Below are 21,612 nucleotides of genomic sequence, written 5' to 3' on the forward strand. Positions count from 1 at the left end.
GCGGATCCTCTCCTTGTAGAATAAATCAGCTTTTATAAGGTTACTGATATGACTGGAGTGTTCATTTTAATGTGAGTGGTCATGATTTCCTACATATTTAGCAAAATTATAATTAATGTCTTTAGGAGTTAAACTTTTTTAATAAGGTGAAAATGATTGAGTGCACCTTTAAGGGCTTGTGTCGCTTTAAAGAGGCGGTAGCACGTTCAACCTGGCTCAATCCGCTAGAGCTAGTCACGAGACCAGGCAGTTAAGCCTTTCCCTTGCTGGCACCATCATACTTCTTAGAAGATCACGTGATCTCGCAGTTCTGTCAGCCAGCGAAAGATAGAAGTGCGCGCTCGTGGTGCTGTTTCATCAAGTAGAGTGGTGAGCTCGAGAGACAGAGTCATGGCAACCGCAGTAGCAGGTGAGGCAAAATTCTGCTTTCATTTTTCCGAACACACAAAAAACACAATATCACACGTTGTACTGAATGTTTAATATGTTTTTCTACAATTCTTGCTTTTCTAGAAGCCGAGACCCGTCAGAGACTGCTGCGAAACGTGAAGAAGGAGGTGGGTGATAGTAAAAACAAATAAAGCCAAGTGAATATAAGGCTAAAAACAGACTGTAAAATATGACTTATGTTTCAGACATGTCTACAAAATGCACTGGTAAAAATTAATCAAATAACTCGAACGCGTTCATACCTAACCTTAATCCGAATTAAAACATAAAAAAATGAAATTATTACATATAATTGTCTGCATATAGTTATATGTTGGTAAAATCGGGAATTTGGGAATATATCTCATTCTACAGTATATCATGAATTATTCATTTGTTGATCTATTTTTCTCTGTAGTAGACTACAGCTCTCTTATCTTCTTTTTCATAAAGCACCTTTTCTTTTTAAAGTATATTCATGGCTCTAGTAATAAAATACTGGGTGTCATTAAGGAGTGTGGCGTTTTGGAGAGCATTTTATTCAGGGGGATAAAGTTACAATAATTTGCTGGTTTCTGTTATGCTCTAATATAGTTCAAACATATTATTATGTTAACAAATCTCACTACAGATTCAGATGCATTCTCATATACAGATATGCAGTATGTAGTATACAATTTATTCTTTTTTAAATGTATCACTCGCATGTCAAATCAACAATTTAAAATTGGTTTTGTGAGCTTTTGGCAGCTTTTTGCGTCCACAGGCACTTACAACTTACTACCCTTCTCACCTCCCAACTTCCAGTGTAACATGCTAGCCTTCAAAATAACTGTTTGTTCATAGATTTTATTTTTTTGGAATGTAAAGTACAGCAACATAACTTGATTTATTGTTGCTATTGATTGAAGGACAATCCTATATCTTTAGGCAGTGAAAATGCATTGTATTGTATGGTCTTTGACTTTCAGTCATTTCATCTGATTAATAGGTTTGCGGTTGGCTTCAGTAATCCTTTGAGGTTAAAAGCAGTGCAGGTTGCATTTGTCTGTATGTTTAAGCATTTGCTCAATAGATGTGGACTGACTGTAAATAGGTGTGTGTGTGTGTGTGTGTGTGTGTGTGTGTGTGTGTGAATTTGTAGATGATTTCCTCACTTCTCTCACAGTTAGCTGTATTCGCTCTTACCCTGTACTGATTGTGATTGGATGATTTATGGTTCCCTGTTATGAGTTGTGATTGCAGCTGCTGATGTACTTACCAGCAGTTCTTCCACAATGGACTTTATACAGTGAGTTTCTATAGTTGTATGGAATATTACTGGTTTCAAATGTAAAACGAACAACTTAGTGTCTAATGCGTCAGTGTATCCCAACAGACACATGAAATTGGATATTTCAGTGCTAGAAATGCATTATTATGATTGCAGGAATAGCTAATCAGGAGTATTGAACAAAGCTGAAGTCCCCCCTCACACTGATGCTCATAATGATTGTGTATCCTTGATCCATGCCATGTTTACTGCATATCTGCTTGAAACTTGCCACATCTATATTTGTTTGGCATTTGCAGTTCATATTTGGTTGCATTACCCTTTATAACAGCAAATATTACAGATAGTTATTACTGATTTCACATTGCTTATACAAGGAACACAGACAAAGCTGCAAAAAAGCTCATTCTGTGCTGTCCACTATCTGTTTGTATTCTCTCTCTCTCTGTCTTGCTCATACCTGTATTGACAAAAGGACAGGGGCATGCGCAGACAACCTTTCCATACTCTACCCAGCAGCCCACTATTTGTTTATCTTTCCCTCCCAGCTTCGTTTAGCTCAGCTAGTTTGATTCATTGCTTGTTGGTGTGTCCTTAAAGAGCCTCTTTCTGCATCTTAAATTTAACTATGGCTGTTTTTGCACCTTAGATTGTATAATGTTGATATAAAGGTCCTTATCTCTATGATTATTATCAATTTACATGGAATCTGGTGTTGAAAGGGGCATAGACCCCCTTCCCCCCCAATAATCAAAACAACCCCCAATTTTCAAGCCAAATACAGTATATGCCCTTGACTACAGGCAAGTCATGATAAATTACTTCAGCCTTCTCCTTGGAGTCATCAGGGTCATTACTGCTATATAGTTCATAGAGTATTTTTCTAAGGTCTTGAAATAGATTTCTCAATATAATTAGCATTTAAATGGCAGGCTTTCCCAATGTTGGAAGTCTCCACTGAAATCCTACACCCAGTCAATGTTGTTTTTGTGCCTTATTAACACTAATTAAACAACAGATGGTTTATTTGACCCTGGGGCTATTTCGTAAACTGATGCAAAAGATTTTAACCATTTCCAAGATGGCTTGATGGTTCAGTTGAACAGTAGTCACTTGGATTGGGATAGATACCTTTTTCACGCATTGATAATCGGAAGATTTCCCCGATGATTATCGATATACGTATATTGGAATTTTTTTCAGATATAAATGGGGCTGCTCGTTGCACAATATTTTTTGTCTTTTCAAACATTTCTCAACACAACTTTGGTAAAGTGTGAGCAGAAGGGTAAATTAAAGGGGGTCGCGCATCAGACGCGTCTGGCTGACGACATAGCACATTCTAACATTTGAAACAATAATTTTCTACAAAGGTACACACACACCCCACCCAGGGCTTGATATTAACTAGAGCCTGACCGATATGGGATTTTTGAGACCGATACCGATACTGATTACCGATATGGTGGCCGATATAGTTAATTTTTGAGCTGGAATGAAAACCTTTTCTATGTGGATGTTCACCGATTTTGCACCGATATGACTATGCAAAGGGACTCAGAAGGCTGCTTTCTTAAACAAATATTTTTTATCAAAGAATATTTGACATTATTATTATACATTTTCAACAAATTCTAGAAATGAACACTGAGAAAATAAAGAATAACAAAAAATACAATAAATAGCTTAAAAAAACATAAGTACTGTATGTTTAGTATCAGTCAGTTGCTGACCATTAAAATAAAGAATAAATTCATATAAAATAAATAGCTAAATAAACATCAGTACTGTTTAGTATCAGTCAAATGCTGAGCATTAAAATAAAGAATAAATAAAAATAAAATAAATAGCTAAATAAACAACAATACTGTTTAGTATCAGTCAAATGCTGACCATTAAAATAAAGAATAAATAAAAATAAAATAAATAGCTAAATAAACATCAGTAGTACTGTTTAGTATCAGTCAAATGCTGAATATATTAATACTGCCAGTCAATTAAAGTAGTAAAACAAGAAGCATTTACACCTGCTGAGACAAGAGAAAAACAGCGGCAGCGGTGTTACACCGCATTCTGCTATACAAGTTCAGGGGAAACTTTCAACGGTGGAAAACCAAACTTTTAAATATTACATTTTATAAATGCAACGACTGGAATTGTTCGGTTGAAGGGGGTACCAAACTGTGAATCCTGATCAAAACAGTTTGGTAAATACATGTTTACACATTAGCTTCCACTCAGCTGACAAGCAATGAAAGTAGCTATGTGGTTAGCTAGTTAGCTATAAGCTTGTTGTCACAGAGAGTAAAAGATGGACCAGCATTGCATCTCACCAACTAGGTAACAGCGTAGTGTGAAATCAACACTCAACAGACACAATCTACCACCACCACACTGTTGTCTGTTGAGCTGCAAAAAGATGCTCTGATGTTTACCTTTAAATCTGCTACATTACTTACTGCACTGACAAACTATAGCTGGCTAACAGCAAACAGACATAAGTGACATGGTTGTCAGGGACAGGGTTAACGTTATATTAGTTATATTGAAAAGGGAGAATGATGGGGTCATTTGTTATTAACTTTCCAGTATGTATTTCACAAACTAGTTAGCAACGTACCGTGAAGACACCGCTTAACACTGCACCGCTTAATTTCGCCTTGTCTGCAGAGCCACCGTCAGCTCAGCTCTGTAAACATTGGAGTCGGAGCGTGCTCTGCTGGACAAACTACATAATGACACCAATTCTAAAGCATTGTTTTCTGCATTATATGTTCTGAAAAAAAGTTTTCATATCTGCGCATATCGGTAAAATATACGCCGATACCAATATATCGGTCGGGCACTAATATTATCACACGCTCACGCACCAAATGTGGGTAGAAATCGGCAGTGGCAGGAAGCCTCACTCCATCACCCTTACTCGCCACTTTGGCGGGTGGCTGCAGCCGAATCAAATTTAATTGTATTCATCTCGTGTTCAGCGTTTTATAAGCAGTAAATATGCACAGTTTGCAGATACCATACAAATGAATGGAGAGAGCCGTAAACTGACAACTACCTGTCGCAAAATCGTCCTTGACTTCTCTTATAAAAAAGCAATTTTATCGTAGTGAACTCCACACTTAGTTTACTACAAAAGGATGGTTTAGTGTAAAACATCATGAAGATTAGCGAACAGGCGGTCAGTTAATTAAGTGATGAGCTGTTTCCTCACAAAAGCAGTTTATTCAGCACACTGAAGCATCTCCTCCATAGACATCCATTCAAAAAGAACGGCCTCTTGTCTCCACATAGAATGTATTTGGGACCGCTGCGTTATGCTATTCTATGCTAACCTTGTACACTCCCCAGCCAGACGGGCTCTGGCTTTACTCGATATAGCAGCGGCCGACGGAGGCCACAAAACGTATGTGACCCATTTGAATTCTACTAAGAATCTTCTACTTTAATGCGCTATATCGAGGAAGACGAACCTCTCTAACTGATGAGGTAAAGAGACAACAGTGTGCCATGCATCAACAGCAATTACAAGGTTTTTAAAATACACCTCATCATCCAAACTAAAATGTTTTACTGAAGTAACTCTAACTGGTAACTGGTATAGATGCATATTAAATTGATTAGGGCGAATCTAAAAGACTTCATTTTTATTATTATTAATTCTTCTGTCATCATTCACTCAACTTTATCTTGATCCAAACCCATAGGACTTTCTTTCTTCCATGATTGGAAAAAAGATTCATACATTTTTCTATTTATGTAAAAAGTTGCAATGAAGGTGAATGGTGACTAATCTACCTAGCATCTACTTTTGTACTCCATGGAATTAGTAACTGTGAAGGTTGTAGTTAAAGGTTTCTATTTGTTTTTCATAACAAATACTGTTTATTTTTTAGAAAGACTATCTACATTAGCTTAACCACATTCATGTGGAGGCATTCATGGTCTGACCTGTGCTTATGGCCTTATTATTACAAATGTCACTGTTTAAAAAAGAGCAATGGTAAATTTTCAAATAGGCAAGTATAATTTAGAATTAATTATACTTGCCTATAATTATCTGGACTTCCATGGACAAATTATTGACAAAGTTTTTCTCCTGTTCTAACTGGCCATGTTTGCCTTCAGATATTCTAAGAGATGACTTAAATCATTAGGCATGTTTCCTGCTGAACTCATTATTCTTGTTCAAATAATGTCCAAAACAAATGTATGCGGTTACAGTCTCCAGTTGCTTTTAGCCCTTTTTGTGGGGTAGGGGATTTTGGCTAGTGAAAATGCTGAGTGGCTAGTGACTTTGGAATACCACTAGCCACAGTGGCTGGTGAGCCAAAAAGTTAATGTCAAGCCCTGACACCGGCAATTACACCAGGGGTTACAGTGTGAAGAATTTACATGTTTCAATAGATCATGGTATAAATTGAGGGGGGTTGTACTTGTTTTGATTATTGGTGGGGGCGTAGATTCCCACCCCCCCTGGAATCTACGCAGTGCCACGGAGTGCAAATCACATAGTTTTCCATTAAATAAGGACAAAGATTATTTACTCTAGCCATCACTGGATGATCTTTTGTGAACTTTTATCTTCCATAGAGCCTACACAATGTATTTTCAATTACAAGTATGTGGTTTTGTGGTTTGACAGCTTGAATGAAAGACCTATTTAAGGCAACATACAGAGAAATTGAATCATCACTTTGTTCATTCTTGAAGTACAAAAACCTTCTTAACTTTGGACTGCCTTCTGCTTTGCTGCATCAGCTCATCCTCTGTGTGTGATACCCGTGCTTTTACTACCCGTGACCCGGCTTCAGTAAATGTTATATCATGCCCTTGTGGTCTCCCAGCGCTATTATACCACACTATTAAATGGAAGGCCAATTGAGTGAATTGGAAAGCACACAAATTAGGCTTGTAATTTAAATGTCGGCTAATTTTAATATGTCGATGCCTCAAAAATACAGTATATTGATAAAATATAGTGCCGATCAATAATCGATATATAGATTTATGACATCCCTAGTAGTAACAGTGCTATTACTAAGGGATCTCTAAAGTTTATGTTCCATTTCAGCCTTAATCAAATCATGTAAAGTGCCTGTTTTTTTTCCAGTAAGCCAAAAAGACAGCATCTTCTCAAACATCCTAAATATAGATAATAGAGAAGGTCAAACCATCCTGCTTTTAACATGGTAATATTTTTTTCATGGCAGCATTTATTTTCACATAATTTCTTCAGTGATGCACGATTAATAAAATGTATTATGCTTTTGGCCAGGAATACAGAAATTTATTTGAATGTGTTACAAACATTTGTGTTTGAGAAACAGCATTAAACTTCAGCCACATGAAGCAGAACATGATAAACTTCAAGTCCAGCCACTGAGAATAATTTACTCCTAATGAATTTGTATCTGACTAAACAGATGACACATTATGCTGATGTGGTTGTGAAGTATTTATAAATGTGATGTATTTGGACAATTGGTATTAATTCTGCCAGGTCCAGCATATCTGAAATCCATCCAAACTGAGCCAAATGTTGTTTTAGATAATAGATATATCCATATGCAATGGAGAAAAACAGCATCCTACACTATATCAAAATGATATGCATTAATTTAATCAAACACAAGCTAATACAATTTTTAAAGATTTAATTTATTGATTTAAGTTATGGAATGTTTTATTTGTTTAGACTCTTGACTCTTTTATTATAACTGTAGTATTAATAATGGACAGTTGAAAAGGGCATAAATGTATTGTTGGGGGTTTAGAATTTAGGTCAAGTTGTCTGGTAGCAACACATAAACTGAAGGTGATGAAATGTTTCACCATTATCATGCTGACTGCTGAGTCATACTTCTGCAGACAGAAACCACCTCTTAATATATTTTTATTATAAATTAAATTAATACAATAATACAAATATATTATTCAGAAATGATCAGTTGCATTATTAGATTTTTTTTTAAAACAGTAATGAGTTAACATAGAACTGTTCAATGATGTTAAGTGTTCAAAAGTGAACAATGAATAATACATTATGTCAGAATTAGCTTTTCTTGTCATATCCTCACATAGAATAACACTGATTTGCTTTTTAAAACAAAAACAGGGTAGCGTAGGATTCTTTAAAGGAAAAGGAAAAGAAGGTGTTAGGAAAAGAAGAGAAATACTGCATAAAATAAATAAAAAAAGTATGTGGAAGAGAGAAAGGGACAAATTAGGGTTAGGATTGGTAGTGTTATTAGTTAAGGTAATGTTGTTCATTTTTGTTTTAACAGATAACAAAATAGATCAATGGTGAACTTACTTAATGTGTAGTGTGATGCGAAACAGTTAGATTAGTATCTAGAAGATAGACAGTAGTAAAAATTAGTAAAAGGCAGTCCCTTTAACCCTTATACACATACCTCGGGTCTTAAGTGACCCAGGACCTCATTCCTGAATATATAATAAAATAAAGACCCGAATATGTAAGAGTGTTTGGTGGAATTCCCATACATTTAAGGGTTAATCCAGCGTTGAGTATCAGAAAGTGTTTATTCTTTGGGCCATTTTGTAGACATTTATCTGTTAACATACCAAAACATGTTCAGCTTCATGTTAGCACCATGCATGTTTGTGATGTCATGGGAAATGTGTTGCCCAAGGAGCATGAAATCTCTTCCTGTAGAGCCATATGGACAGTGGACAGATTTAGATCAGCTCCACCCACAGAGTTTCTATAATGGTGTGATATTTCATATTTTATGTATTCCATGCAAATGCGAACCTTTTCATATAATGTCTTTTGCTGTGTATACAAAATAATTTGCATGCCTAAAAGTGATTTAATAGAGCAGCATGTGACAGGATCTTTTATTTACAATAGGTTAAGACTTTATTGAACCCAGGAGGGATATTTGAAGCAGCTCTAGCTTGATAGCACAGATAATGAGAATCAGTAAAGGCAAGTCAGTTTTATTTGAATAGTGCTTTTGACAATACATATTGTTTCAAAGCAGCTGAACAGAAAAATAGTGCCTTACAAATCCCCCCAATGAGCAAGCTCAGGGCAAATGTTACAAGGAATGAACTCCCCAAGATGCTTAAGAAGATGAGGGAAGATACCTTCTAGAGTTTTCAGACTTTGGGGGCTCGAGGACCCTATCCGTGTACTACTAGTCAAATGTTTATTTAATACAATATTAAAATTATTAAAATGTTAAATAATGATGTAAGATGGTGTAAGATAATGATTCAGTTGTAACCTTTGGGGTCCACCTTAAAGGAATAATACACCCAAAAATGAAAATTTTCTCATTATTCACTTACCCTGATGCCATCCCAGATGTGTATGACTGTCTTTCTTCAGCAGAATACAAATGAAGATTTTAAGAAGATAGAGCTCTTTCAGATCCTTATAATGGAAGTACATGGGTGCCAGCTCTTTGACAGTCCAAAAGTCACATTTAGGCAGCATAAAAGTAATCCACAAAACTCCAGTCTATCAATGAATCAATGAATGTCTTCTGAAGTGAATCAGTTGATAATTAAAAAGTTTTTACTTTAAATATGCGCTTCCATCCAGGGCTCTGATGCTGTTTGACATGTCCGAACTCTCACGTGACATTCTTTTAAATTCTCCGAATTCTCGTGTGAATCCGCCGACACGCTTACGTCATGCTTCGGATCAGCTGCTGGCAGGAAGCGCTTTTTAAAAGTTAATAACATTTTAATTATCTATTTATATTTTACACAAACTTATTGATTTGCTTCAGAAGACATTCATTGATCGACTGCAGTCGTGTGGATTAATTTTATGCTGCCTAAATATGACTTTTGAACCGTCAAAGTGCTGGCAACCGTGTACTTCCATTATAAGGACCTGACAGAGCTCTATCTTCTTCTAAAAATCTTCATTTGTATTCTGTCGAAGAAAGACAGTCATACACATCTGGGATGGCATCAGGGTAAGTGAATAATGAGAGAATTTTCATTTTGGGTGAAGTATTCCTTTAAAACAACTGAAGACCATCCTGAAGACGGCTGGTGTCCATTCTAAGGGAGCTGGAGGGATGCAGGGTCTTTGGGTGCACATTTCTTGGTAATGGTACCAGAATGTCTTCCAGAGTGCTGGGACTCTTTCTAGACTCTGGCTGAGGTTGAAGTAGTGGTACTGGATGTATAGCAAGTATTGACATTCACATGACTTAACATGTGTTACTGGCCACAACACATTTTGAGGCTCCGGTCTATGAGGTGTTATTTTGTTGTATTTTATAAAGTATGACAGCACTAAATGGCAGCTGTTTCTAATATTATATAACACAGAATGACAGTCCTGTGGTTTTGTTGTCCATTGTGAACTTCTAACCTCCCTGAAGAGTGATTGCGTCTGTAATTGCTTCCATTGTGTGAATTTGCTTATTCTTACTGAGTAATGTAATAACCCACTCAACCTTTTACCCTTTCAATTCACACACATGCCCACTCAGTGTGATAAAGCATAGTTATGTGCAACAAATCATTTTTGCACTGGTGGTAGAATTCGTGACCAATGTAATTTCCTTTCACAGCCTGTACTCTTCATTGGGTTTTTGTTCAGAGTTGAAGCAACAGTTCAGTGTGGTGCCAACACATTTGGGGAGTAACTTGGCAACCCAAGCTGGGAGACTTTCCATGCTATCTCCATGGAAACCATTGTCATGCTGCTGAGACATCAGGGACAGCCATTCTCCAAATAGACCCCCACAGTCTCTCTCTCTCTCATGCATACACTTACACGCGTATGACGGAGTCTTTACCTATCAATGCACACTACAATCCAAAGCCTCATCAATAATAATTACAGCTTTGCACACCATTAATAACTATTTATTGACAGATCTCTTTGCACATACTGCATCAGTGATGTTTAATTCAGGCATGGCAATACACTCGTTCACACTGATGTATTGCAATTAGACAAGATATTTTGTGTGTTTTCAAGCAATGTATCTGGCTTTTGTCTCGCAACTGTTTTTGAAATCATCTCTGTTGAAGAAATGGACAAATGGGTAAAGAGAGAGCAAAACATCTCATTAGTTTATCTGTGTGTTGAGTCAGACCCAGAGGAAAAGCTTTCATGAACTTATAACCTCATGAAAGATCCACTCCAGGGTTTATCAGAGAGGCTGCCTGGCATGCCGTCCTGTAGCTGAGTCCTGGGAATTATTTCTTCCTCAATTAATCTAATTTAATGTGGTTTACATGCAGAATCCAATAGGCTGCTTTGGTTGATGTATTTTGCTAATATGCATGAAGTGGGACTTTATGTTTCTATAAAGAAAATAACAGAGCATAGACAACTAACTGGAAAAATACAAATAATATTGTAACAGTTAAAAGATGGGCAAGGAGGAGGCGGGAACCAGTTGAACAGTAAACATAAAGTTTAATGGTAAACTTAAAAACCAACATAAACAAACGTGCAGCGTGGCCGCGTGTGTCTCTCTCTCTAACTGGCGCCTCCGTCTCGTCTTTATCCCCCTTCCAGCTGATTAACCCGATTCAGGGCCGCCGTGTGTCTTCACGCCTGGCCCCACCCTCCTCCTCGTCACCCTCCTCCATCACCCGACTCAGATCGGGGAAACCCCCGGCATGACGCACTCCCCTCCCTTCCTGGTGGGGGGGCGTTGCCTTGCAGGTCTTCCCTGCCTTTCTGGAGCCCTGGGAGAGACGAGGGGAGGGAAAGGTGAGAGGGAAAGAGCGAGGCGGAGTGACAGAGAGAGAGAGAAAAACTTGTTCCCAGTTCCCGGACGCACTGTTGCCTGGTCCTCAAACGCTCCTCCGCCCTCTGGCGGACGCCAGCTTACTCCTCCCCTGGCGGACAGTAGCGATTCCTCCAGCCTCTGGTGGACGGAACCGCTCCTCCCCTTCTTTGACGGACGGCCGCAGCTCCTGCAGCTCTTGGCAGCCAGCAGTGACCCCTCCATCCCCAGGCAGATGGCCACAGCTGCTCCTTTGGCGGACAGAAGTGGCGAGGACTCCACGACAGCGTATCCCTCCTCCTTCTCGGATTTCAGCACTACTGTAATAGGTAAGGACAGGCAAGGAGGAGGCGGGAACCGGCTGAACAGTAAACATAAACTTTAATGATATAAATGAACTTAAAACAACATAAAACATAAGGACACAGACCATCTCCGGCTGCCCCTTATCTCGCTCTCCCATTGATCAGGTGATTCAGCACTGGCCGTGCTCCATCACGGCCTGGCCATGCCCTCCTCGTCACACTCCTCCCCCGCCTGATTCAGGTTGGGGCACCACTGGTCCTGGCAGACGGAACTGCTCCTCCCCTTCCCGGCAGACGGCCGTGGTTTCTCCGGCTCTCGGCGGCCGGCAACAACCCCTCCGTTCCCAGGCAGACAGCCAAGGCTGCTCCTCTGGCAGATGGCAGTGGTGAGGACTCCGCAACAGTGCATCCCTCCTCCCTCCTGGGATTCGGCACCACTGTAGTTAAAAGATGGGCAAGGAGAAGGTGGGAACCGTAAACATAAAGTTTAATGGTAAACTTAAAACCAACATATACAAACGTGCAGTGCGGCCGCATGCGTCTCTCTTTCTTGAACTTGCGTCTCCATCTCATCTTTATCCCCCTCCTGGCTGATTAGCCCGATTCAGGGCCACAAATATCATATAACGGAACCAGCTTAACCTCGTGTGACCCCTCGTACACGTGTGGATGTTGTATTTTGGATTCGCTATATGCAACACAGTGGTAATCAGAATTAATATTCTTAAATTCATATTTAAGTGAATTCAGAATTCATAACCTATAATTTTATTTTAACATAGTTGGCAGTGTCACCTGGAGTCGCAAGTTCGAATCCAGGGTGTGTTGAGTGACTCCAGTCAGGCTTCCTAAGCATCCAGTTGGCCCGGTTGCTAGGGTGGGTAGAGTCACGTTGGGTTAACCTCCTCGTGGTTGCTATAATGTGTGGTTCTCGCTCTCTGTGGGGTGCGTGGTGAGTTGTGCGTGGATGCCGCGGAGAATAGCGTGAATCCTCCACACGTGCTAGGTCTCCGCGGTAACATGCTCAACAAGCCACGTTATAAGATGCGTGGATTGACAGTCTCAGACGTGGAGGCAACTGAGAATCGTCCTCCGCTACCCGGATTGAGGCAAGTCACAACGCCACCACGAGGACCTAGAGCGCATTGGAAATTGGGCATTCCAAATTGGGGAGAAAAAGGGGAGAATCCAAAAAAAAAAAAAACATTGTTGGCAGTGATTGGATGGTGCTGACCATTTGAATCAGAATTAATTACACTCCTGGAAACATATTAAACAATTTGATTAAAAAGAAATCTGACCTTCTATAGCTTGGTATTATTTAAAATTTCACAACTTAGTCCCGCTGTCCACATATGTTGCCATAAACTTTTAGGAAAACTATTTGCTCTAGAAATGATTTATTTTTATTTTTTTGCATGTTTATTAGATGCTACTAGTTACAAATCAAAAAGGGAAGTAGAAAAACCTCACAGCAGTCACACTCGGGTCTCAGGATGATAACATTTATGTTGGCTTTTCTTTGAATACCTTGTGCTTTTCAAAGATGATAAAACCAAATAATCTTTGTTGGATTTAGTATTACAAATTTAAATTATATAGGCCTATTATATTACCAATTTAAATTAGAAATTAAACATGATAAATGCTCAGTATGATTTAAGGACCCTACAGTGATGTCAAAGTGACAAACCAGTCTTGCCAACAACTATTTTTTTAGAGAAGAAAATTAGTATTTTTTAAGTATTAAAAAGGTTAATATTCCATTGATTGCAATCATTCTGTCTCTCAGCGAAGAAGCTGAGAGAAAAAAAAAAATCACAACAGGTAGACCTGTTCGCTTCCCGGGAATCCTCCCAATGCCCGCTCTGGTATTCCCTGATGGGAGCCCCCCTCGAGACAGACGCGCTGGCACACAGCTGGTCCCGGGGGCTGCGCAAATATGCATTCCCCCCAGTGAGCCTTCTTGCACAGACCCTGTGCAAGGTCAGGGAGGACGAGGAACAAGTCACCCTCGTGGCCCCATACTGGCCCACTCAGACTTGGTTCTCGGACCTCACGCTCCTCGCGACAGCACCTCCCTGGCGGATTCCCCTGAGGAAGGACCTTCTTTCTCAGGGACGGGGCACCCTCTGGCATCCGCGCCCAGACCTCTGGAATCTCCATGTCTGGCCCCTGACGGTACGCGGAAGGTCTAAGCGGTCTACCACCAGCAGTCGTAGACACGATCACTCAAGCCAGAGCTCCCTCTACCAGGCAGCTTTATGCCCTAAAGTGGCGCTTATTCATGAATTGGTGTTCTTTCCAGCTGGCTCCCATGCTAGTTACTTCGCTTCCCCCCCTCAGGGATGTGGGGAATTACATGACGTCTTTTGGGGCGTTGAGGGAGGTTACGTGCAGTCTGATGCACCTGCTATTACGCACGCAGCAGATTGCTTGCACCTGCATCGGCAGTTCACGTAACATGGTTCAGCTGTTGTGCCGTTTTTCCATAGGGACCCCTAGTGTCACTACATCGACACAACGTCGAGTGAGTGACAGAAGGGGAACGTCTCGGTTACTGTCGTAACCTCCGTTCCCTGATGGAGGGAACGAGACGTTGTGTCCCTCTTGCCACAACGCTGTACTAGCCACTGAAATGGCCGGGACCGTGTCTTGGCTCCTCAGCACAAAACCTGAATGAATCCTACATTCCAGCTCCCTTTTATACCCGTATGTCCGGGGAGTGGCATGCAAATTCCACTCTGCAATTCTCATTGGCCTTTTCTCAAAGATCTGAGGTGAGCGGGGCTCTCAAGAGCGATCCCTAGTGTCACTACATCGACACAATATCTCGTTCTCTCCATCAGGGAACGGAGGTTACGACAGTAACCGAGACGTTTCATTCTGTATCATCTGAGCCAACATTAAGTCTGTGTCATGTACTTGGCGCCATCTCCTGGTGGCCATATGTAAGCGTCACCAATAACATATCTCTAGCTTTTAGCGTTACATGAATCTACATAATTTCCGATGACGTCATCTGATACAGAAAAGCTAATGTGTTTTCAGCCAGACTGCAAAATGCCAGACAGCCAGATGCTGTGTAATGGTATATGATATTTGATGCTCTGTTTATTTTTTGTGAAGTTTTAAGCAAAAATGCTGCATATAAGCAACACCTGTTCACATGAAAAGTAAATGTCAAAGACACAATATACTATTAATGGCTTTATTTTTTCTTTGAGTAAAACAAAAAGATTGTTGTATTCTACTCTTTGAGCTTTCCAACAACATATGACACATGGCTTTTTGATGAGTTTGATGTTTTTACTGATTACAATAATATGTACAGTGCAACATTTTTCAAAAATTATCAAAACAGAACTTTTCTGATTTGTCTGCAAATTTCAAAGCACTTGTTCCGTTTTGGTCATAATGCCTACATGAATTGTAATGTAAAACTTCTAAGCTTTCAAATACCTCAGTTACCTATTTTCTGTTGTTCAAGACTGTTGTTATTAATGTTTTGACAGTTTAAAAAAATATATATATTTTGCTCAGAGGTTGCTCTTTCACTGCTCAGGAAATGATTTAATTGAGTTCTCCATTAACAATCAAAACAATCATGCCACGGTCCAAATCACTGAGATCATATTTTTTTCTCCATTCTGATGGTTGATGTGAACACCTGTATCTGCATGATTTTATGCACTGCACTGCTGCCACATGTTTGGCTGATTAGATAATCGCATGGATGATTTTTGTTGCCAGATGGGCTGGTTTGAATATTTCTGTAACTGCTGATCTCCTGGGATTTTCACACACAACATTATCTAGAATTTACTCAGAATGGTGCCAAAAACAAAAACATCCAGTGAGCGGCAGTTCTGTGGACGGAAATGCCTTGTTGATGAGAGAGGTCAACAGAGAATGGCCAGACTGGTTCGAACTGACAAAGTCTACGGTAACTCAGATAACCGCTCTGTACAATTGTGGTTGGCACTGTTTTGGCGGCATGAGGAGGACCTACACAATATTAGGCAGGTTGCTTTAATGTTGTGGCTGATTGGTGTATAAATACATAAACAAGACAATTGTTGACATACAGTTAAAGTATAAAGTTATCAAATTGATGTGGATAGCATTGCGCAGATAATTTGGGCTTGGAAATAACTAAGATAAAAGTTTAAGTTCATATCGAAATGTCTGACTTTTGATTGCAGACTTTGGTCAGTTCTGAGACATTGTTGAGATCTCTTCTGAAACTAGAGACACAAGTAAGATTATTAGGGTCTGTTTCTCGGGAGAAACATCTGAGAAGCAAGAGACTTAAGCAAAAGTCTGTATTTTTTCTCCATTTAATCCCATTGCTAACTTGAAGAAACGAAAAGTAGATCTCATGAGTGGTTTTTACTTTCCTATAGGTGAATACAGAGAGTGTAGGAGTGTTCAAGAATGTCTGTATACTGTATGTGTATGTGTGTGCTACTGTATATTGCAGTTCAGGCCAATTCTACATTCTCAACATGATTTTAGTTTACTTTCACCTTTTAAACTTACTCAAACACTGACAAAATCTGAACCAATAATTTTTTAGAATGTGTATTTTTGTATGCATATGTGTGTGTGTGTGTGTTATGTATGTGTTCAGTCTTGGAAAGACATTATAAAGATAGTGGCATTCCATTTGAATAATTTCAGAGCAGGGCTACTGTAGAACTGCCATCCACAGTCACGATGAGGAAACGCTTTATAGAAATCACGCATACCAACTCTCAATTTCTCCTTTTCCTTTTCATAGTTTAGGGAGATGAGTCATCCATCTAGCATGGTCTGCATATGCCTACTTCCTACAGTACTCACCCTGTATTCACTCTCTTCTTCCTGTTTTTTCTTTTTTTTTTTTTGCCATTTACTTGATTTTTTTTCTGTTTCTATCGCAACTTAGAGTGTTTGATGCTACTAATAAGAGTACTTTTGAGTGGAAATGCATTTGCATTCATAAGAATTGCAGTGTTTGACAGATGCCCCTCTGATTATCCACAAAGCACAAAATAAGCTATGGATGTTTGCTAAAGTTTTTTCATGCTCTAGCCATACAGCCAACTCAGTTGCCTCCCTTTTTCACTCCTATACCTTCATTTGCTTCTTTGTTAATCTCTCTGTCCACCACAGGTCAAGCAGATCATGGAGGAAGCAGTCACAAGGAAGTTTGTCCATGAAGACAGCAGCCATATTGTCTCATTCTGTGGTAAGTCAAAACAGCATAGAACCTAGGGTTTCCACAGTCATGGAAAACCTGGAAATATCAGGTTACTAAAGTTACTTTTTCTGAAGCTAATTTTTCTTATTAAAATCACTTGAAAGGGTTACTTTAAGCTTACAAAAAACTTTAAATGAAACAAAAAGCTTTAAATCCAACATACGAATCAACTGAAAATATACAGTATCTGGAACACCTGCTATGACTTTCTCACCTTTTTCACCTCTCGTGAGTTTGCACCCCTGTTTTGCAAGGCCTGGAAAAGTCATGGAAATTAATAATATCTTAAAAGCCAAGGATATTTCTATAAGTGAATAATTTTTTTAGTTATGCTCTACTCTATATATTTCACTGGCTAGATATTACTGTTGTATAGAGCATGTGTACAGTAAAACTTAAAAGTTATAGTGGGGCGATTCTCATGAAACCTCTCAAGACAATGTCCTGGTCCTATTTTACTCCAAAATTAAAAGATAAAAACAATTATATTTTGCATATAGAAAATGATGTCTATTTTAGGGCCATTAAGATTTTTTACATTGTGTCATTATTTTCATGACAGTTATACACATTTCCCCCCTCAATTCTCATTACCACAGTGTGGAAAAGGATGGTCATTTTGATGTTCTCTTTACTACAATGTGAAATTGTTTTTATTTTTTATTAAAATTGTAGTTTATCCAACATAATAGTACTCCCTAAGTAGTTCCTTTCATTTTCATTCATTTTAATGTAAAAAATAATTTTACAACAGCATCTCTTTTAGTGTAATACAGTAAAAAAAATTGACTCTGTTACGATAATGAGGATCATTATTGAAAACTGTGGGAACAAGTAAAAAGTCTGGACACATTATGGTAAAGAGAATTGGGGGGTAAAATATGTTTAAGTGCCCTGAAAATAAAAAGTGAAAATGTCTGTGGAACATTAAAATACCTGTAAACAGGTGAGAACAATTGTTTCAGTGTCTGCCAAATGTTGGAAAGAGTGATGGCTTGGCTAATGCTCAGGTAAGCATTGGAGCAAACATTTGGCAGGCCCTGAGAGCACGAAAGTGTACAAATGTCAGAGAAGGAGAAGAATGTTCCATGTGAGGAGTTCCATGATAAAAATCAAGTGATAATTTAGATGTGTTGTCCAGTTCGCAAATGTTGTAATCGATGCTGTAGTAATTACTATCAGCCATTGTGTGCTGAAAATCTGACTACTAATAATGCAACTGCTGCCAGGTTATATTTGCCCTGTTTGGTGAAGTCTTAGTCATGTCCAACTTTATTCGTATTGAACATTTTCTTAACAGCTTTTATAACTCCAGGATGCTGGCAATCTTGCCACCTCCCCTAAAATTTAATCAGCACAGCCCTGTTAGGGGTCAAGTGCTGCTGGCAGGGTTGATGTCGCAGTAAATTTAAGTGTTTTTCCTTCCCTACATCCCAGCTAGTATTGTTCTCAAAAAATATCTAAAAAACGTGGTAAAAACCACAATGGTCAAAAAAAAATGGAAGCAAAAACCACAAAAACCTTGCATTTCAAGCTCACAGAAACAGCTAATGTAGCCACTTCCTTTAGCCCCACTGTGGTGTTTATTAATAACAACATTCATGTACCTTCTATGAAAAATAACTTTAGATTTTTTTGTCAACACATTTTAGTTGTGCCAATAGCAGCATAGGATTAATGGAAAGATTATACGTCATACGTGCAGTGTAGATTTCTGGCTTAAGCCAGCCAGAAATCGAGTTCTGATTTATCACGGTTTTTCCTCTGTCCTGCTTTATCTCCATCTCATGTCCATTCAACTGTTGCATGACTCCTGCCAGGTCATTGACAATTATTATACAACACAAATAGGCCATAGAAGAGGCACTGTTTAGGAGAATCAGAACAAAACCGTACATATTAAAAGCTTAGTCTCACGTAGCCTTGTGTGAAATTCTCTTGTGTTAAATAACTTTTAATTGGGTGACAATGATAGCAGAGTTGCAGTTTGTAAGCTTTGCACTGCTAGAATTTTATGAGATGGAACTACCATTAAAATTTTTAACAAATAATCTGATTACTCACCTTAAAGCTTGACACAGCGAGTTGTTAAAGCTTCATCTTTCAGAATTCAGTTAATGTGAGTTTAGAACATTAAAAAAAATTAAGAAGTCGCACCATTTTAATGTGAGCCTAACAAGAGGATATTCAGAATTCAGTCAATTTGGTATGGTAATGTGAGTTAATAATGTGTATTTTGTTTCAGTGTTTTGTTTATAAATGAAACCAGTTTTTCTGAAAACATGGAAGACATGTAGAGACATAAAGAATAAAATAATTTTTTTCCCCCGAAAGTTTCTTTCTTTATGTAATTAATTATTAGTGATTTGAAACAAGTTAGCATGAAAAAGCAGAACAACCAAACTATCAGTATTGGCGGATGTGGTTCTACATAATTGGATATCAATATCAGCACAAAAATGTTGTATTGGTGCATTCCTAGTTTTAACAGTATGTGTTGTTTAGGGGCGAGTTTATGTTATATAGTTGATACCACAATGATAGACCAGTGTGGAAAGCAGCAATTCAAATAATTGCAGAACAGTGTCTGTCTGTGACTGGCTGTACAGAAAACACTGAACATATTAGTGGAAGTGTGTGTAGACTTTGTAATCAGAATATCTGTCTATCCTAAACTAATAAGTACTGATTATTTCATAGACATAACACAGAAACAAAGTACAATAAACAAAGCTTCATGTGAATATTTTGCTTCAAACAAAACCATGAGGGGTCAATTCACTAAGAATGAATTTGCGCCCGACAAAATTTAGTTTTTTTCCCAGTTATTTGCACGTACTGTTTGCACTGCACCCGATTCACTAATGAAATTATGTAGATCGGGCAACGGCGCAAATGCGGCCTCAAAATCTGTGCTAAACGCAATTTGCACGAGCAATCTCTGATCTTCCGGGCCAATTCTGTGTGAACTTTATAGCAGAGGATGCTAAATACCACCATAATTTGACACTCTTCTGGGACTGTACAAAATCACTCCACTACTGAGATACGGACACCTGAATCATCTCTTTAACATGCCTAAATTACCCTTGACTACACTGCACGTCTGGATATATGCCAGGTTATAACACTCCTCTCCATCATTTGATCATCATAATTTGATGAAATCCTACTACCATGATCGATAGAACATGTACACACACTCTTTTAACCCTTGTACACTTATCAATAGAGAACCCTGTTCCATCTCAAAAATCAGATATGGAACCCCCACTTTTTATTTTTAAGAAATGTTATAGCACTATCTTCACTAAAGTAAAAAAAAATATTTTTTTTTATTTTGGGATTTTATGTTATTTTTTACCTTCTTTTTTAACCTCTAAATTGCTCAATTTCTCCATTTGTGTTTATAAAAAAGAATCACGTTATCTTCACTTTAATAAAATCCTTCATCTCAGTAAATTGAAAGATTGTCAAAACATCAAAATTTGTCAAGCATTGGGGTTTTCTGGTGACATTTGCTTGAATAAAAATAACATTTACATAAAATGACAACTATGGGCAGTTCAGTAGTTTGTATGTTAATGTAATCTTTTGTTGAAGTAGTAAACATATTTGGCTTGCTGTCCATGTACTGGAGGGCTCGGAGCTCGAGACTCGACTCTAGTCCTGATTGCAATGACGCCACAATATGCTTACAGTCAATGGTGTGCAGCTCCCACACCTAAGGGTAAACTTTCTTACAGTGGGGTCAGACTAAGACTTTGATCTGACCTTGAAGTGTGTGTGTTTGTGTGAGTGTGTGTGTGTGTGTGGGTGTGTTATGCATTGTGGATGTTTTATTGTCTCACCAATTCATTTCCTATGGCAGGTCAAATTTGACCCTAACAGTACGAATGGTGGACTGTTTGATAAAACCACTTAGCCTCATCAAATCTAGTCCAATTTTTTTTGTGTGTGTTCAGTTGGCAGGTTTAGTCACTAAGCCTTGTACTGCTCAGATTAAGGAAACCATTTTTTATTAAAAAAACAAACAGATTTTAGAGTTTGCCAGATCAAGAAACTACTTGCCATTTTTGTCTGCAATATAATGCATCAGATGGTCAGTGAATGGACTATGTGGGTGTAATGTCTGAGGCTAAAACTATTACTGTAGATAAGAAACAATGCCTTATCATAAATGATGTTGGTAAGAATGTCTATGTTAATACTCTTATGTTCTAATACTGCTTCATCCAGTGTGGCACCTTGAGATAGGAGATGAATGGAGAGTAGCCAGACTCTGCCCATGGTGGAGCAGTTAGCTATTGTGATTGTGTAAGCCATGTTTACACACCGAAGATGGAAATGTCAACACTGACATTTTTCAGATATCACACAATTATCAAATCTGCACAGACTCTGGGATTTAAGTCATCTCTAATTCTGTCTCTAATCTACCTGTGGCTTTGATTGTGTGGTGTCTGCCTTTTGAGCCTTTTACACCATTATGTTGTTCAATCATGGGTAAATGCACGGTAAAGTGCTGGTCAGTGGAAGTGTAGAGCAGCTCTCCAGGTTTTGCTCTGTTCTCACAGTGACAGTATGATTAGGTGCCATTAGTGCAGGCAGTATGATTAC

General features: G+C 38.6%; 1 protein-coding gene across 3 annotated transcripts in view; it reads left to right on the plus strand.

Moving 5' to 3' along the window:
• Positions 1-277: 277 nt before the first annotated feature.
• The window catches only part of sgsm1a (small G protein signaling modulator 1a), a 68,861-nt gene continuing 47,526 nt past the window's right edge, over positions 278-21,612 (plus strand). For all 3 annotated transcript variants that reach the window (XM_051659060.1, XM_051659069.1, XM_051659075.1), the window contains exons 1-3: positions 278-409; positions 514-557; positions 16,905-16,980. In XM_051659060.1, the coding sequence (XP_051515020.1) occupies positions 391-409; positions 514-557; positions 16,905-16,980 (139 nt within the window). In that variant the 5' untranslated portion in view covers positions 278-390. The remainder of the gene's footprint in view (positions 410-513; positions 558-16,904; positions 16,981-21,612) is intronic.

This window comes from Myxocyprinus asiaticus, chromosome 3 (genome assembly GCF_019703515.2).
Source record: "Myxocyprinus asiaticus isolate MX2 ecotype Aquarium Trade chromosome 3, UBuf_Myxa_2, whole genome shotgun sequence".
In the NCBI taxonomy this organism is placed as follows: Eukaryota; Metazoa; Chordata; class Actinopteri; order Cypriniformes; family Catostomidae; genus Myxocyprinus; species Myxocyprinus asiaticus.